The 19,929-nt window shown below is 40.7% G+C and overlaps 1 protein-coding gene across 1 annotated transcript in view; it reads right to left on the reverse strand.

Moving 5' to 3' along the window:
• PLEKHM3 (pleckstrin homology domain containing M3) overlaps positions 1–19,929 on the reverse strand; it is a 240,107-nt gene that overhangs the window by 40,543 nt on the left and 179,635 nt on the right. The window contains exon 6 of the mRNA XM_082262028.1: positions 18,826–18,983. Coding sequence (XP_082118154.1) covers positions 18,826–18,983 — 158 coding nt within the window. The remainder of the gene's footprint in view (positions 1–18,825; positions 18,984–19,929) is intronic.

Genomic DNA, 19,929 nt, shown 5'->3' on the forward strand with positions numbered 1-19,929 from the left:
AGACTAGTCAGGATTGAGGGAAAGATGAATGCAGCAATGTACAGAGCACTCTGAACCACAGACTGGGGCAAAGGTTCATCTTCCAACAGGACAACGACCCTAAGCACACAGCCAAGATAACAAATGAGTGGCTACGGGACAACTGTGAATTCCCTTGAGTGCCTCAGCCAGAGCCTAGGCTTGAACCTGATTAAACATCTCTGGAGAGATCTGAAAATGGCTGTGCACCAACGTTCCTCATCCAACCTGATGGAGCTTGAGAGGTCCTGCAAGGAAGAATGGGAGAAACTGCCCAAAAATATGTGTCAAGCTTGTAGCATCATACTAAAAAAAAACTTGAGGCTGTAATTAGTGCCAAAGGTGCTTCAACCAAGTTTTGAGCAAAGGCTGTGAATACTTTTGTACATAAGATTTTTTTTCATTTTCTATTTTTAATAAATTTGCAAAGATTTCAAACAAACTTCTTTCACATTCTCATTATGGGATAAGGTTTGTAGAATTTTGAGGAAAATAATGAATTGAATCCATTTTGGAATAAGGCTGTAACAAAACAAAATGTGGAAAAAGGGAAGCGCTGTGAATACTTACCAGATGCAGTGTATATACAGAGGTTTTTACCCCTTATTAAGCATTTTTGAAAGGAGGCCCTGCTATTTTAAAGGTCCACTGCACCAAAAAAACAGGCCTTTTTTATTATTTAATCCCCCCCCCCCCCAATATGTTTTAATCAACAGATAGCTGCTTGACAAAACACCCCTCCTTAAAGTGTCACTAAACCCACATCATAAAAACTATCAGTAAATGCTGTATTACACGCTGTTCATACTCACCCAGTCACTATGAGATTCTTTTTCTGTATTCTGCAAAAAACTGGTTAATCCTACTGCTCTCTATCTTCACCTTCTGTTCATGTCCCCAATGCAGCTGGGGATTTTGCAGAGCAGTGTTGGCAGCTCTGCACATGCTCAGTTTTCAGTAATTTTCTATGCTGAGCATTTCCTCCATATTCACAACTGAGCAGCTCAAGGTGACTACCGTGTTTCCCCAAAAATAAGACCGGGTCTTATAATAGTTTTGGCTAAAAAAAAAAAAAAAAACCCTCTGGCTTATTTTCAGGGGATTTCTTATTTATGCACGGTATGTACAAAAAAAATTCCTCCCCCTGTCAGCTCAGGAGTGAGTCAGCATTGTGAAATTCTGTAATTCCAACAATAAAACTTAGTTAAAGACCTTTTAAAATCATGTAATCCATTCTTTAAAAATATTATATAATGTGCAGAGTGTCTCCTTGTGTAGCTTTATTGTGTAAAATACCTAAATTTACAGCGCTCACCCGCCAGAGTTCTTTTTCCCTGCTCTGAATACTGCAGAGAGAGGCCGAGATCCCCACTGACGTCAGCCGCAAGGAGAAGAGAAAAGCTCCGGCGGGTCACATGAGCGCCCAGCAGTGTGGGAAAAGAGGTATTTTCCACAATAAAGTTACACAAGGAGACACACTGCACATCATATAATCTATTTAACAGAACGGATTACGTGATTTTACAAGGACTTTAACTAGGGCTTATTTTCGGGGTAGGGCTTATATTGCAGCCATCCCAGAAAATCACACCAGGTCTTATTTTCGGGGTAGGGCTTATTTTCTGGGAAACATGGTATCGAGTCACACAGGTGGGCAGATATACAGTAGTAAATGACAGCCCACTTCCACCCTTCTCCTAAATGCCCACTAACCAGCTAAACATAATAGGGGGTGGGATAATACATTTAGATTAAAGGAGGCTTCACCTTCCCTTTGCCTCTCATTCTAAGACACAGGCTAGAGTGGCGTGACACAGAATAATAAAGTTTTGACTTCAAATATATATTTGTATGACAATTTAAAACCCTTTTTTTTATATTAATTATTTATTTTTACTCTGTATTCCAAGTAGGCTGCTTTTTTTATATTTTGAACATGTAACCAGCAGCAGAGGACTAGAAGCTCCTCCTGCTAATATTTCCCTGCAGACAGGCTGAGAAAAAGCTGGGTCATGTGACTGTGTATTGATTAGTTTTTTCTTTTTATTAAAATAATTACAGTGCCATCATGCATTCCACAGGGTGTGCTTAGTATCACTTTAAGTTATAATTACGAGGAGAAAGGTTTGTGTTCTGTAGTTCAGCTGGGGAGAACTCAAGACAGGGCTGATAACACTGGGGTTGACTTACTAAAAGAGTCAAAAATCTGGTGCAGCTCTGCATATCAATTCCGTGGCTTTATTGTCAAAGTAGAACTATAGGCAAAACTTTGTTTTTTTCAATTTTGGATACAGCAGGCGAGGGTTACAAGAAATGGGCAATTTGGGACTTTATGTGAGAACTGGCGAGCACTGCTCAGTGCCTCCATCCCTGTGAATAGTCAATTGAAAAGCAAGATGGAATAAATGTGGCGCCGCCCCCATTCACACCGACAGGATTTGACATGCGATTTGACAGGTAAAATCGCATGTCAAATCAGAGCCTTTTGCCAGCAATAGGAGCATCCCAATCGGTGCGACACCGACTTTGTGGCGCCGCACCGATTTCCAAAAGTAGTTCCTGCACTACTTTTGGCAACTTCAGGGGCGATTTCAACAGACATCTGTGCATGAACCTATACAGATGTCTTTAAGGTCACCCACAAAGTCAGACTGAAATGCGGCTTTGAAATCGTGTTCAGATAAACTCAGTGTGAACGAGGGCTAAGCTATACTTTAATTGATCAAGCTGAAGTTAGAAGCCGATTGGCTACCCTGCACAACTGCACTTTCTAGTTTTAGTTAATCAACCCCACTGTTTGGGATTTCAGTGCAGCAGAGGCAATGGGGTTTATTTACTAAAACTGGTGCATTATCTGGTGCAGCTATGCATGGTAGCAAATTAGCTTCTCAATTCAGCTTGTTCAATTAAGCTTTGACAAAAAAAAAAAAAAAAAAACTGGAAGTGGATTGGTTTCTATGCAGAGCTGAACCTGATTTTGCACACTCCAGTTTTAGTAAATCAGCCCCAGTGTGTAAACCCAAACAAGAAGTTTGTAGCTCACTGGATTTATGGAAAGACAAAAGTTATTCTTCTGTACATGCAATGTTTTTAAAAAGACAAGCCTTAGGCTAATCTAACATGTAATGCAAAGATCTACTGCATATACATTTTTAAATTTCACATAGACATACACAAGTACATTTCGCAGTGTGCCCAGCATGCCGTCATCTATAGTGTGCCTGTGGTGTGCACCTTTCTAAATGTGTTAGAAGCTTGTAATGCATTTCCGGATTACAATTTCTGTCATCGCAGATCAAATATTAGATTCTTGGCTAGGCTCAAAATTCTTTTCTTCAGCCCTGGTGGAGCTTTTGAGGAAAAATGTCACCCTTTGTGTTATTCTTGTGTCATTCAGCCGGGCAGCTGAGACAAAGCAGAAATGTGATTAATGAAATGGGTCTGTATGTTTACTTTAGAACATTTCTGTATGAGAATGCTGATATAATCCGTGTACACAAGAAAATCAGTAGGAACACCTATGGGTCACTAAAATATAATGATCTATCACCTACAGTGTTTAATGTAGTGGGATTGTTCACACCTAAGCATATATTTTATGTGTTTCCTTCATGTCCTTTCTAATGCTCTTTAAACAACTTTTAAAGCGTTTTTTGAGCCGTGTTGTGCTGCGTTTTTATGGTTTCCAAGGATACAAGCAGGTCAGAAGTTCACCACTAGTAAGTTTTCATTGCTACTTGACTCTAAAAGTGCATAAACATGCATTTAACGTGCATTTATAGGAGCCTTGCTGCATTTTAACAGCCATACTGCACTATATCATATTTTGTAAAAATCTTGAAATGATTTGTACTGTATATAAGTACCCACTTCTGAATGGACACACTGATACACCTTCGAGAACATGTTACATGTTCCAGCCATTTTTAAAGTGGAACATGTAACATGTTCCGCTCCTGCAGCTCTCCCTGATCTGTGACAGTGGGCAGGGGATCTTCACCCTGCACCCACTGTCACAAATTAAAAAGAGCATGGTTACGTCATTCATTCATTCACACAGTTCGGTAAATGAATGCCTACAAGTACTGATAGCCTTTGCGGCTGATGGCTTGTAATTCTCAATGAACTACAAGGGCGCTGGTGAAAATTCTCGTAGTTCATTGTTTCTTCCTGGACTGAAGTAACTGCCTGCCCATATTGGAGGTATGGGCAAAGAGCTACACAGACAGTCTGCATGAGCCCGACACTGCACCTGCTGATCATGGGTACAATGCTTTACAGGCTCCTAAGAAAAAAATTAGTAAAAGCATATTTCTTTACCCGCAAAAAAGTTTCAATTTCAATCCATATAAAGGAACTGTTTTACCTGACAAATTGATTTGTATTTGTGTTCATCCATCCCTGAGATTTACACAGCACAATCAGATGGACAGCACAACCTTATTTGTTACCGTTAAAAAATACAGTGATGTAACCCTCCCTGCCCTCTGTCTGTGATTGAACAGTGTAAAGAGGGAGGAGGGGAACAGCAAGTTTTTTCTTACCTTAACTTGGGAAAAAATATTGCAAAGTATGCATGCTTTTAAATAATAAAAAAAACTCAACATTTCAGGTATGTGAGAACCTATTTTCTCAAGATCCTTCTACCTAATTTACCATCTGAGCACATATTACTTTTTTACAATGGCTTCTTCTTGCATCTCACAATAATCCAGGTATAACTTGCAGTGCCACTCTAAGCTGAGACAAAGATCTCCATGCCGGTTGCATTTGAGGGAGCAGGCGCTTGTGGACCATTCCGGGTTGTGGAAGCATCATCTGAGGAAGGAAGGAATACTGCTTGCCGACCCAGTGCATAAATTTGTGGATGAATGTGGCCTCTCAGTACCGCTCCAGCCATGCCCTCTGACATGTTTCGCCCCGCACAACGGGGCTTGATCACAGGCGTTCATAATATACAAACGCTATGCCTTCCTTCCTGATGAATTGGGCTGTTGACCCGTGAAATGCGTCGAAGAAATAGCAAGCAACTCTTCAACCAATCCTGATATTGATTATGGGGAGAGCACTATGATATGAGATATGCATTTGTATGAGGTTACTACATGTATTACAAAATACTTTTTACTAAACACAATTGTTTTAACATTTGTAAAAATAAAAATGTTATATTTTATCTTACTCTTGGTGGTACTGATAAAGTCCTGATATTTTCTAGTTAGGATATTTTTTTGTAACAACATAAAGGATGTGGTACCAGACAAAAATATTGTCCAATATTTAAAAGTTTCCTCAGTCTGGACTGCTTCTGGTGCTCCCACCTATTGACCGTTTCAGAATTAAAGGGGAAGTCCAGCCTAGAAACTAAAATCTCTACATCTACTTGCAAGCACAATCTAAAACTAACCTATCTAACCCTGTAAAGCGAAACTCGCTATACATACCCTTTGTGAAGCCGATCCAGTCTGGTCTACATCAGCAGAAGCTCTGTGCAGGAGACAGCCGACAACAGCTGTGTAATGCCTGTGAAGTTATGTCCCCCCATAGACTTACTATGGGGCTTCTGTTGTCGCTGCCTCTTCTGCACATTCCCACACAGAGAAGCCACTGCTGACAGCTTAGTGTGGGGTCGGATCGAATCGACTTCAGAAAAGGTACGTACAGCGAGTTTTGCTTCACCGGGCTAGATTGGTTAGTCTTAGATTGTGCCTGCAAGTAGATTTAGAAATTTTAGTGTTAGGCTGGACTTCCCCCTTTAGTAGATATTGAAATTGTCAACAGAGGCAACAACCTAAAGTGGTTGTAAAGGTTTAAGGTTTTCTACCTTAAAGCAGTCTCTACATTAAGGTAAAAAACCTTATATTTTCAGCTCCCCCCCGGCCCGCACTACTTATCTGATCCTGATTTTGATCCAGTGCCTGTGCCCAACAGCAGCGGCGCTGCTCTTTCTTCTCACTGGACATGGAGGTAGCAGCGGGAGCCATTCTCTCCTGCTGCTGTCAAATAAATACAGTGAGGAGGGAGTGGGGGCATGCTGAGCTTCTCTGAGTGTGTCAATAGACACACACTGCCTGGCTTGGGCTCAAGCTTAAATGTGTGCCACAATAGGATGCCGCTTCCTATAGTGGCTCATGGAAAAAAGGAGGAGCAAAGGGGGGTGGCGGGGACCTTAAAAGAAGGTGATCAGAGCCATTCTGTGCACAACTATTGCACAGAGCAGATGAATATGTCATATTTTTTTTATTTTTAAAAAAACTCTCTATAATCAGTTTAACCACCTCCTTCCCAAGCCTATTCTGACACTTCACTCCTACATGTACAAATCTACTTTTTTTTTTGCTAGAAAATTACTTAGAACCCCCATACATTATATATATATATATATATAGTACTGTATAGTAAAGTATTCGGCCCCCTTGAACTTTGCGACCTTTTGCCACATTTCAGGCTTCAAACATAAAGATATAAAACTGTATTTTTTTGTGAAGAATCAACAACAAGTGGGACACAATCATGAAGTGGAACGAAATTTATTGGATATTTCAAACTTTGTTAACAAATAAAAAACTAAAAAATTGGGCGTGCAAAATTATTCAGCCCCTTTTACTTTCAGTGCAGCAAACTCTCTCCAGAAGTTCAGTGAGGATCTCTGAATGATCCAATGTTGACCTAAATGACTAATGATGATAAATAGAATCCATCTGAGTGTAATCAAGTCTCCGTATAAATGCACCTGCAATGTGATAGTCTCAGAGGTCCGTTTAAAGCGCAGAGAGCATCATGAAGAACAAGGAACACACCAGGCAGGTCCGAGATACTGTTGTGGAGAAGTTTAAAGCCGGAGTTGGATACAAAAATATTTCCCAAGCTTTAAACATCCCAAGGAGCACTGTGCAAGCGATAATATTGAAATGGAAGTATCAGTATTAGACCACTGCAAATCTACGAAGAACTGGCCGTCCCTCTAAACTTTCAGCTCATACAAGGAGAAGACTGATCAGAGATGCAGCCAAGAGGCCCATGATCACTCTGGATGAACTGCAGAGATCTACAGCTGAGGTGGGAGACTCTGTCCATAGGACAACAATCAGTCGTACACTGCACAAATCTGGCCTTTATGGAAGAGTGGCAAGAAGAAAGCCATTTTTTAAAGATATCCGAAAAAAGTGTCGTTTAAAGTTTGCCACAAGCCACCTGGGAGACACACCAAACATGTGGAAGAAGGTGCTCTGGTCAGAGGAAACCAAAATCAAACTTTTTGACAACAATGCAAAAGTTATGTTTGGCTTTGTAAAAGCAACACAGTTCATCACCCTGAACACACCATCCCCACTGTCAAACATGGTGGTGGCAGCATCATGGTTTGGGCTTGCTTTTCTTCAGCAGGGACAGGGAAGATGGTTAAAATTGATGGGAAGATGGATGGAGCAAAATACAGGACCATTCTGGAAGAAAACCTGATAGAGTCTGCAAAAGACCTGAGACTGGGACGGAGATTTGTCTTCCAACAAGACAATGATCCAAAACATAAAGCAAAATCTACAATGGAATGGTTCACAAATAAACATATCCAGGTATTAGAATGGCCAAGTCAAAGTCCAGACCTGAATCCAATCGAGAATCTGTGGAAAGAACTGAAAACTGCTGTTCACAAATGCTCTCCATCCAACCTCACTGAGCTCGAGCTGTTTTGCAAGGAGAAATGGGCAAAAATTTAAGTCTCTCGATGTGCAAAACTGATAGAGACATACCCCAAGCGACTTACAGCTGTAATCACAGCAAAAGGTGGGGCTACAAAGTATTAACTTAAGGGGGCTGAATAATTTTGCACGACCCATTTTTCAGTTTTTTATTTGTTAAAAAAGTTTGAAATATCCAATAAATTTCGTTCCACTTCATGATTGTGTCCCACTTGTTGATTTTTCACAAAAAATTACAGTTTTATATCTTTATGTTTGAAGCCTGAAATGGGGCAAAAGGTCGAAAAGTTCAAGGGGTCCGAATACTTTCGCAAGGCACTATATATATATATATATATATATATATATATATATATATATATTTTAGCAGAGACCCTATAGAATAAATTGATGTGTGTTGCAATGTTTTATGTCACACAGTATTTGCGCAGCATTTTTTTGGGGAAAAAAACACATTCATAAATTAAAAAAAAAACAGTAAAGTTAGCCAATTTTTTTTTTTTTTTTTATAATGTGCAAGATGATGTTATATCAAGTAAATAGATACCCAACATGTCATGCTTTAAAATTGCGCCTGCCCGTGTAATGGCGGCAAACTACGGTGCTTAAAATTCTCCATAGGCGACGCTTTAAACGCCTTTACAGGTTGCTATTTTAGAGTGGCACAGGAGGTCTGGTGCTAGAATTATTGCTCTCGCTCTGGCGTTTGCGACAATACCTCACCTGTGGTGCGATCACCGTTTACATACGCGTGCTTGCGCATAAGCACGATGGGATGGTGGCGCTGTCAACTTTTTAAAATTATTATTTATGTTAAACAAAAGTTCCTCTCTCTCTGTCCCAGGCACCCATCGCCGCTGGCCTCATCACTACCGGGCCCCGCGATAGGACAGAAGAGCCAGGAGAGGCAACAGCGGCAGGAGGAGGATGGGACCCCCTCCTGCCACCTGCAGAAGTGATCTGAGTGGCTAATTAGCCACTCAGATCACTTCTATCTTCTACAGAATTGCCGTCTGAAAATAATGGTACCGGGATGATGCCTGTAGGTGCAGGCATCATCCCGGTATAACCACTGAAAATCAAGGACGTACGGATACGTCCTTGGGTGGGAAGTGGTTAAAGAACCCCTGTCGGGAAACAAATATGTGGGTTGGGTGTGTTCTAAAAATATTAGTTGGGCAGCTGTCTTTGGCTTCCATACTTTTGTGTCACAGGGCCAGAACAAGCCTGCAGCATGCAGGGTGTCTGGAGTTTCAGTATTCCTTATCTCTCTACTTTTTAGGAGTCAGTGGCTCAGACAGTAATCCGCATAATAGGTATAAAACTAGAATTTCTGAAAGAAAGATCAAAAATGAAACCCTACATCATTTTGAACTGACAGAAAATGCAGAAAATGCAGGGATTGTGCATATGGCTATAACGTGGACCCTGATACAAATGTATAAAGTTGTATTTTAAAGTGTTACTAAACCCACAACAGTTAAATCAGTCTATGTATGCAGTAAAGTATGCTTGTTATACTCACTGTGGAACCTAAGGGGTTAATCCTCTGCATTGTGTAAAAAGGCTGCTTGATCTTGTATGCACAGATCCTCTTCTTCCACTGACTCCAAAACATGTCCAGAAAAGACAAAGCCTTTGGAGTGAGGCTGCACATTAGTTTGGTATATATTACTAAAAATTTTTTTTCTTTTTGGGAGAGTACATGTGATCAGCACAGGGCCAATCAGCACTGTCCAGACATGTCCAGGCAGACAGTCTAGAGCCCTGCAGCCTCATAGGACCGCTCAATGTAGTATGAGAACTCCTCCTACAAGCTTCACCAGGAAAAGACAGAAGTCACAAGATTGCTATATACTGCTGATGAGAAAGGGTATTACGTTTATATTTACTAAAATAATTGCATTTCCATGTTCTGTGTACTGTGAGAGACTAGATATAGTGAATGCAGGGTCCTAGATTTAGTAACACTTTAATATCATTACAATGTGTGTGATAAATGATAGCACAGAAAAACGTATGCTTGCATTTAAACAAAAATAAAAAAGTTACCGTATTTTCCGGCGAAAAGGACGACTTTTGAACCTCAAAAAATCCCTCAAAAATGGGGGGGGGGGGTCGTCTTACATGCAGAGTATGAAAGTAGTAGGTAATTTAGTAAGTGTATTCTAGGTACCGTAAGTACCGTAAATGTAGTCTCTTAGTTATTGTAAGTAAAAGTATTACCGGTAAATGTATAATCTTCTCAAAGCGCTGGCTGTGCGGGAACCCTGTAACGGTATACTGTACCGTAGCTTCAGCTACGTAGTATACCGCGCTGAGCCAATCACAGTGAGCGATGCATTCTATTATTGAATGCAAAGCCTGCTCCGATTGGCGGAGTCAGAGAGGCGGGATTATGTTACTCTCTCTGACTCCACCAATCATCAATAATAGAATACATCGCACACACTGATTGGCTCAGCGCCGTATACTGTATGTAGCCAAAGCTACGGCACATACGGTATACCGGTACAGGATTCCCGCACAGCCCGCGCCTTGAGAGATAATACATCTAGCGGTAATACTTACTTACAATACCTTGGAGATTTATAAGAGAATACATTTACAGTACCTTGCAGATGAATAGGACACAGACAGCCAGCGCTTTTATAGATTACGGTACACTTACTTAATTACCTTTGAGATTTTTATACTTACAATACCTTGGAGATTTATAAGAGAATACATTTACGGTACCATGCAGATGAATAGGGCACAGACAGCCAGCGCTTTCATAGATTACAGTTACTTAATTACCTTTGGGATTCTTATACTCGGAGTATATGGTGTTGCCTTGCTTTGCTTCATAAGGGGGGTAGTCTTATACGGCGAGTATAGCCCAAAACCTATGTTTTACATTGAAAAGTAGGAGGGTCGTCTTATACGCTGGAAAATACGGTACCTATATAATGGTATTTATTCTGTGTAGCGTTAGAGCTTCCCACTCAATCCTACCCCATTCATTTCTACTAGCCCATCAATGTCTCAATGGCCAATAGAAACCCTTGGGAGGCAGGAAGGGATGGGCAAGTTCCATCACTACGAGAAAGTACCAGAGTTCTGCCTGATCAAAACAGCCTTCATTCACCACTAGGTCTTTATACTTGCTAGCAGCTTTTATGCCAGTGAGCAGTTTTATGTTGAAAGTCATTTAATCACTGAACGTGAAAGTGGGTTTAATATGCTTTTCTGCATTTACACAAAAAATCAGCCCCTGGGTTGGAATAACATAATTGTTTTAATTAGGGCAAAGCTAAAGGCAGACAAATAAATTTGTTGTAAATTAAGAGAACTGACTTTGGGCAATGTCTTTTACATTCAAACAAATATTGTTAGTATACCCCTATTCCTAGAGGGAATTGGAGGACATGAAGCTTCTCAACTGGCAGCTTACAATAATTTATGACTGCACAAATGGTTTTATAAGTTGAATGAACTTCAATGTTTACCAGTTACAGAATTCCTATGTTTCACTAATTGTTTTTTAAATGGGAACACTCCCAAGATAGCATTCCTTTATGTGTTGCCCTCTCAAATTGCCGTGACTCTGTTTTAAATATTTTTATGGATGGCCTGAGAATAGATCGACACAAAAGCCATCCAGTTCATTTATTCAGCAAGAATACTACAGTAATAACATTGTTTTAGGGGGTTATTCCCCGAAGCGGAAGGACACCCCCAAAAACATCATACAGTGCATAAAATGGGACAATCCTTACACTGCTGTTGAGAGAAGGTATTATAATTTCCTGATTTTGCTGTGCTATATATACCTTTTTGCAAAACTCCCAGGAGTCCCAGGAGCCATTACAGTCAACTGTCTCTTCTCTTCTCATCCACTCTTGTCCCCAGTACTTTAAAAGCGCCTTCTCTACATGATCTTGCAGCTCCAACCTTCCCAGCTACTCCTCTCCACCTCTCCCCCAGCATGGTCTAGTCCTCCCTACAATAGGGTCTCAATTTTTTTCTGCCTTACTACCCTGGTCCATGATCAGTTTCCTCCAGCATTTCTTATTTCAGCTCTGCCCCCTATCCCAGTGATTTGTGGTCAGCTATTTCTTCTTCCTCCCCATCACTTCGGGAATGATCAGCTGCCATATTGTCTTCTCTTGCATCCCATGAACTCAACATTTTTTCCCATTCTGCCTCTTTTTCGGTAGCTCCCTTTCCTTCCCAGCTCTCAAGCCAGCCTTCTTTAATCCCTTGCTCTATGTTTGCTTCTTGTTCTGGCCTCTAATGAGATCCTTTTTCTTCTACCTGGACTGTGGGTATCAGCTACAAATAAGATGGCGCTTTTGATCAAATATTGTATTGAGACACGTACACACTATATGTTCTGTTCATATTTCATGTCAGAGGTTTACAACCACATATAAAGGAACTGTTTTACCTGCTAAATTGATCTGTATTTGTGTTCATCCATTCCTGAGATTTACACAGCACAGTCAGAGGAACAGCACAATCCTATTTGCTACAGTTAAAAAATACAGAGATGTAACCTCCCTGCTCCCTATCTGTGATTGAACAGTATAAAGCTATACACACTATACAATTTTCTTTAGATTTTTTTCCTTTAGATTTACCCAAAACATATAATATGAGGTCAAACCTAAACACTTTCAATCAGGCAGGCCCTTGCACTACATAGCTGAAGGTAAATCTAAAGGAAATTGAACAACAAAAGTTGTATAGTGTGCATCCAGCTAAAGAGCAGCAGCAGATGTGTTGCATTGAGATGGCCCATTTGAATAAGCACCATAACCAACACAGCACACCACAATGCACATCACTGTATTATCATATATTGCAGTGTGCTACAACACATGTGCTTTGCCTTATTTCCTTGGAGTACCATTGAAATTGAATGGTTCCACAATGCAGTATCACATACTGTAAGTGTTTCAATAATATGCACATTGCCTCAGATCACAGACTCAGGTGTAAGTGGGCCCTTAATTAGGATTATGGTATTTGTGCTAGAAGTAATTGCTTGTAGAGAATATGGTTATTGCACCCACATGGAAGGCACACTGTATGGTGAATCTAATTATTAAAAGGAACCCATCACCTTGCCAATTCAGAAAGAACTGGCAGTTCTTTTGAAAGGCCGTCCCCCCACGCACTAAACCTTATCTTCCCTGCCTCCCCCATTGCAGTGTTTGCCTACTGGGGTTCTGAGTCTAATTCCTTATAAGCGCTTTGTTGGCCCATGTTGAAGCTTTAACAGGGTAATGACCTTCTCCTCTCCTCCATATGACATGTTTTGGGCCTGGTGATTGGCTGCTTGCTCCCCAAGCACTGCATCCTGGGGGGAAATATCAGATATTTACAAAGAATCTGAAAGACAATTGGAGTGTTTGAGAGAGCAGCAACTGTAATCATCAGTGGTAGGGGGTGTCACTATGTACAGGATGGCCAATGGTTTTTTTAATCTGATAATCTGGGTCATACTGAAATTAAGGACCACATTATTTGTAACATGAAACAGATTTTAGCAGGGCAAGTGGATGGAAGTACCTTTGCATGGATCTCTGCCGACCTGTATAACAAACCAATATAGCCTCCTAGCTTTTTGGTATTCACAACAATATTTAGCATTTGCCAAATTTAGAAAGAACGAAACACAAGTTAGGGAAGGAAGCGAAAAATACTATATTCTGTGGCTGCTGCACTGACTTTTCTTTAATGTAGTTGATGGTTAGCTCTTGTAAACTTTTCAACCAAGGCAAAATCATAAATGTTACAACCAAGGCAAAATCATTATAAATGATTGAAGAAGTGTGGAAAGGTTAGAGCTTAAGTAAAGCCCCGTACACACGCATCGAAAATTGGCAGGGAATTTTCGTCCAACGTCTGATCTGCCGATTTTCGGCTTGTTAGTATGATGCTTCCGACAACCGACTCCAACTTTTCGGCCGAAAAAAATCTGGTGTGCAGACTATAAAATTTTTGTTGGCCGTCAAAACACGGCCGATTTTCGTGCAGTCAGTACAGATTTCGACAGGGAAAAATCTTATGAGCAAGACTGGGCATGCTCAGATAAGAAAGAACACAAAGAAAGCAAACCAACACATGACATCACTTCAGAAGCAGATTTTTGTTGGGCGAGAAAATTTGTGTGCAGTCTAGGCACATTCCAACCAACAAAACACAACTCTGGACAAAAGTCGGATGATCGGTCGGCCGATAAACGTGGCGTGTGTACGGGGCTTTAGGTTAGGTTAAGTGCCTATGTACCCCTTTGTGAACTTTTCCCATCACTTCCTGCCTATAGGATGGGTGTCAGACAGAACAGAACCCCTTTAATTTGATTTTAAGGTTTATATCCCCATTGGGTGATTTCCCTCACTTCCTGTCCAAGTGAAAGGAAAAGGGTACAAAAGATTTAAAACCCCACAGAGCTTCTAACCTTTCCGCCCACTCTGTTAAAAAAAAATATATATAGAAAGTTTTAGCTAGAGCTGGGCTTTAATACACTAAATTATACATTACAGTATTTTATTTATTATTTTTCTTACAGTTTGAGAACCTCAAATCATTTTGCTTTTAGCTAAAGCTATTTTTTCCACAAGTGGTAAATCTAAGTAGCAGCTATGTCTCCTTCTAACATTCACAATGCTCCAAACACTGTTTGAAGGCTGATCTAACTTGCAGCATACAGAGTGAAGTGTTTGTATAAAGTAAGAGGTAGAACTATAGTAATATTCCATGTACAGTAATTATGTGTGCCTGAAACAATAACAGATACTCAGTTGCACATGTGCAACTTTTCAATCATTCTTTATATGGTGCAGCTACATATCATGTTTACATTACAGTCTGACATTTGTAATCATAAGGTAGAACTGATGATAGGCCTACTTTAAACCAGTGTAAAGTCTTTTCGTCTACCCTGGGGAAATTTTTCTTGGTACAGAAAATACAAAAGGTTTAAAGTGGACCTTTCCCCTTAACACTGAACCTGTTGCATGCACCTGGCAATCTTATTCCGCAAGACAGTTGAAATATCAGTTAGGCGTCATGCACAGGACTGTATATGGGCTGTACAGCATGCAGAGCCTGCGTAATCACTCTCCCAGTACCTGCAGTATACAACTGCCCTTGCCGATCGTATAACTTACAATACAATGGCAAAGTGGCACTGCTGTACATGATCCTGCATCTCCGTGTCTGGGGCATGCATGCGCACCTCCGGTGGCCTTCTCCTGCTGTGATTATAAACACTGATGGGCAGCTACCGCGCACTCGATGTCCACCAGTACTGAGGGAGAATGGCGGTCTACCTATATAAACAACGCAGTTCGCCATTCTGTCAGTAGGGAAGGCATGGATCCTGTGTTCCTGCAAAGCAGGGACAAGGATCAATATCTCCCCCTAGTAAAAGCACCCCCCATACTACACAGAAACACAGGCTAGGCCAGTGATGATGAGCCTTGGCACCCCAGATGTTTTGGAACTACATTTCCCATGATGCTCATCTCCACTGCAGAGTGCTTGAGCATCATGGGAAATGTAGTTCCAAAACATCTGGGGTGCCAAGGTTCGCCATCACTGGGGTAGGCACACAGTTTACCCATTGATTGCCCCTGATGTTAACCCCTTCCCAGTCAGGGTCATAAGTACAGTGACAGTGCATATTTTTTTTAGCACTGATCACTGTACTAGTGTCACTGGTCCCCAAAAAGTATCAAAAGTGTCAGTTAGTGTCGGAATGTCTGCCACAATATTGCAATCCTGCTATAAGTTACTGATCACCACCATTACTAGTAAAAATAAAAATATCCCATTGTTTGTAGACGCTATAACTTTTGCACAAACCAATCAATATACACTTTTGTACATTTTTATTGGATGTGTTTTATAGCAGAAAGTAAAAAAATTTTTTTTTTTTCAAAATTGTCAGTTTTTCTTTGTTTAAAGCGCAAAAAAAAAAAAAAATAAAAAAAGAAAACACAGAGGTGATCAAACACCACCATAAGAGCTATACATGTGGAAAAAAAATTACACAAATTTTGTTTGGGCACAGGTCCGCACGACCGCGCAATTGTCAGTTTAAATGCCGTATCGCAAAAAATGGGGAGGGGAGGTAAATATTCCGGAAGGCAAGTGGTTAAGATGAATTAGGAGATGTGGCTGTACCCAGTTATGCACTGGGGGGGATTGCATAAAGCGCACAGGGACATAGGATTGCAGATAGCGTGAGAGTACCTCTGGGGGCAGAGGGGAGTGCAGAAGACTATTCCAGTAAGTACAGGGAGAGAGGATTCTCTGCACTTACTAACAATACCCACAGGGAAAAAGAGTGCTGGATAAAAAAAATTCATAAATGAATTGAATTCAAGGACTAAGAAGCTTGCTGTGCACAGAATATATTCAATGAGTATTGTCCTTTTAAAACATTTTGAAAGGTGCCTTTACTTTATTTTTTTGATGATCCAGGTGAAGGTCCGTTTTAAATCCTGCACTTTTAAATAATATATAACACATACACCTTTAGAACGGTTGGCTTGACTAAGAAGGAATGAATCTATCATTGTTAAATGATACAATATTGTTCTGCGTTTTAGGTCGCTAGTAACTGTGCTAAAAACTTGTTGTCTTTCACAAGTGACAAATGACAGGGCACCTGCACTTAAAGGCTTCCTATTGCAGATCCTGGAACCAACGTAGTACCAGGAGTCCACGCTTCCTGGTGTCTTATTTGTTAATAGCAAGCCTCTTTTTCTAAGAATTCACAATGGTTTGGGATTCTAGAATTTAATTGATTTTAAATGGAATTTAAAGTGTTTATTACCCCAACATTTCATATTTCTGCTGTACCAAGTACTTGTATGAAAAGGTATCCTGTTCTCTTTGTATTGCTTCCTTTGTGTGACATCCCTGGTAATCATGCCAATCCCTCTGCTTTACTATTACAAACTGACCACACTAAGCAGGAGAACACAGCGTGGTCAGTTCTCCAGCTATGCTAGCCTGCTCTCCTTCAACGATCAGACTTGTCCTGACATGCCTATGCTGTACAGCCATTCACTGGGAAGTTCAATGTACTGCTGCTTCTTCTCCCCCAAGCTCTTATACAGCTGAGAACAGAGGACACAGAGGGTATGTGATCACTTATAAAAATCACACAAATAAAGCTTTCTTTTGGTGGTATTTGATTACCACTAGGTTTTTTTTTTTATTGTTGTGCGATATAAATGAAAAAAGAGTAAACCATTTTGAAAAAAAACCTGATTTTTTTCTACTATCTTGTTGTAAAACATATCCAATAAAAAAAATCTTTCTTCATAAATGTATGCCAAAATTCTGCTACATGTCTTTGGTAAAAACAAAATCCCAAAAAGTGTATATTATTAGGTTTTTGTGAAAGTTATGGCATCTACAAACTATGGTATATAAACTGGAATTTACGCAGCTATAGACGCTATATTGTAATGGTAAGCGACTTATAGTATGACTGTGGTAAGGTAGCGGGCAAGCTGACGTGAACAGACTATCTGGGAAGGTCACTGACATCACTAGTGACACAAATACAGTGATCAGTGATAATATTGTATACTGGCACTGTACTAATGACACTGGCTTTGAAGGGGTTAACATCTAGGGGCAATCAAGGGGTTAACTGTGTGCCTAACAATGTGTAATGTGTGTTGCTTTTACTTTATAGCTAGCTGATTTTCAGGGAGAAGAAAATCTCCAAATTGAGCCCAAAGTAAAATATTTTGTGTGGCCACCATTATTTTCCAGTACTGCTGTAGCCCTCCTGTGGATGGAGTTCACTAGATCTTCACAGGTTGCCACTGGAGTCCTCTTCCACTCTTCCATGACGACATCACGGAGCTGGTGGATGTTAGAGACCTTGCGCTCCTCCATCCTCCATTTGAGGATGCCTCACAGATGCTCAGTAGGGTTTAGATCTGGAGACATGCTTGGCCAGTCCATCACCTTTACCCTCAGCTTCTTTAGCAAGGCAGTGGTTGCCTTGGAGGTGCGTTTGGAGTCGTTATGTTGGAATACTGCCCTGCGGCCCAGTCTCTGAAGGGAGGGGGAATCATGCTCTGCTTCAGTATGTTACAGTACATGTTGACATTCATGGTTCCCTCAATAAACTGTAGATCCCCAGTGCCGGCAGCCCCAGACAATGACACTCCCACCACCATGCTTGACTGTAGGCAGGACACACTTCTCTTTGTACTCCTCACCTGGTTGCCGCCACACACGCTTGACACCATCTGAACCAAATAAATGTATCTTTGTCTCATCAGACCACAGGACATGGTTCCAGTAATTCATGTCCTTAGTCTGCTTGCCTTCAGCTAACTGTTTGCAGGCTTTCTTGTGCATCATCTTTAGAAGAGGCTTCCTTTTGGGATGACAGCCATGCAGACCAATTTGATGCAGTGTGCGGTGTATGGTCTGAGCACTGACAGGCTGACCCCCCCCCCCCTCCCCACCCCTTTAACCTCTGCAGCAATGCTGGCAGCACTCATACATTTATTTCCCAAAAGACAACCTCTGGATATGATACTGAGGACATGCACTCAACTTCTTACAAGCTATACAAGCTGTACACTCACTACTTTACATTGTGTCATTTCTCCACTGTTGTCACATGAAAAGATATAAAAAATGAAAAAATTACAAAAATGTGAGTGATGTACTCACTTTTGTGAGATACTGTAAGTAAATGAAATGCTTAAAAACATATCATACATAGCATAACAACACATAACAAGTCAACCACACAGATGAAACAAATGATGTATTTATTTTGTGAGTGGAGCATTTTGCTTTCTTTTTTTTTGGAAATTAGCATTTTAGACTTGCAAATTTGAGGGGTTTTCCAATTTCGGTGGAAAGCGGTAAAATCGTCTTGCCCTGTAGTTTTGTTTAGCGTGAAGCATTTGGCTCAACATCTTGTTACTAAGGAACTGATACTCAATGGCTTTGTTTCAGTTGAGAAAAAAACATATGTATAGCTTGCCGATGACTACCAAAAATAGATGGTGATAAAAAAAAAAGACTGCTTATTTAACATATTGCACTATACAGTATGAAAACTTACCTGCTTGTTGAATTCTCCTCAAAGGGATATAGGATCTCTCCATTGTTGCATATTTCACAGATGAAGCCTTTCTGACTACAGAGACTGCAGCTGTACACATGGGATGTGGCAAACTTGATCACCTTCATGAGAAAGGGAGCCAACTTGCCTTCAACAACCTGTGTAAATAAAATATAAACTTCCTTAAAAGCTACAAAAAAATCAGATTTATAGGAGTTTGTTCTAGTCTTACCAGCAGCATGCACATATTATACAGATTAAGGACAAATTTCAAAAAGCCATATACAGTAGTCCGTTTCACCACCTTAAATTGTACCTGTGGCAACGCTACAAACTTTAAAGTATTTACATATTTTTGACACGCTGAAAGTAAGCTTTAAAACAAGTCCTCGCAGGATTGCACACAGTTGCAGGACAGGCTCATTCCCTTGAATGGGTCAAGTTTGGTGGTGTTACTGCCCATCGAATGTGACATGGGGTTTATTTATTGCCACTGCAAGTATGCAATCGCCTCTGCCCACTTTCTTAGGTTAGGAGGGGGGGGGGGGGTCTGAGGAGATAAAATCACGGCTTAAACACCTTTTTTAGTGCTCCTTGGATGCAAGTTTGAACAAGCCCTTAGAGAGTTACTTCAGTGCTTCTGCTGGACAGGGTGAATTGCTCCACAGTGGCTGCAGTCGCAGTGGTCAGTGAAGGCCCGTTGTAAAGTTAATTTGTGATTTGTCAAGAATGTGTAAATACTTGAATGATCACAGACTGGCTACAGAGCGCAGAGGGATTAAAATGTTTGTCATTGGTTATTGCTGTGTGTGCCCCCCGTTAGGAGTCACCTTCCCTATTTGTCTTCTTTACTATTTTCATTGAAAGTGAAAATAAAAAAAAATCCCAACTTTTGGGTTGTCCCCAGAAAAGTAAGAGTGGAAATTTTGCAATGTTTGTCGTGACCTGGGGATACCCAAGGACTTCCCTAAGGCCCTGATCACCCCTGAGCGTTTTACAAGCTGAGAAACGCTTATCTCTGAAGCCTCAAAACGCTGAACAAGCAAAATCCCAATAATTTCAATGGCCCCTGTTTACATATGAGCGTTTTGTCCCTGAAGCTCA

This window comes from Pelophylax lessonae (assembly GCF_965119305.1).
Source record: "Pelophylax lessonae genome assembly, chromosome: 6".
NCBI lineage: Eukaryota > Metazoa > Chordata > Amphibia > Anura > Ranidae > Pelophylax > Pelophylax lessonae.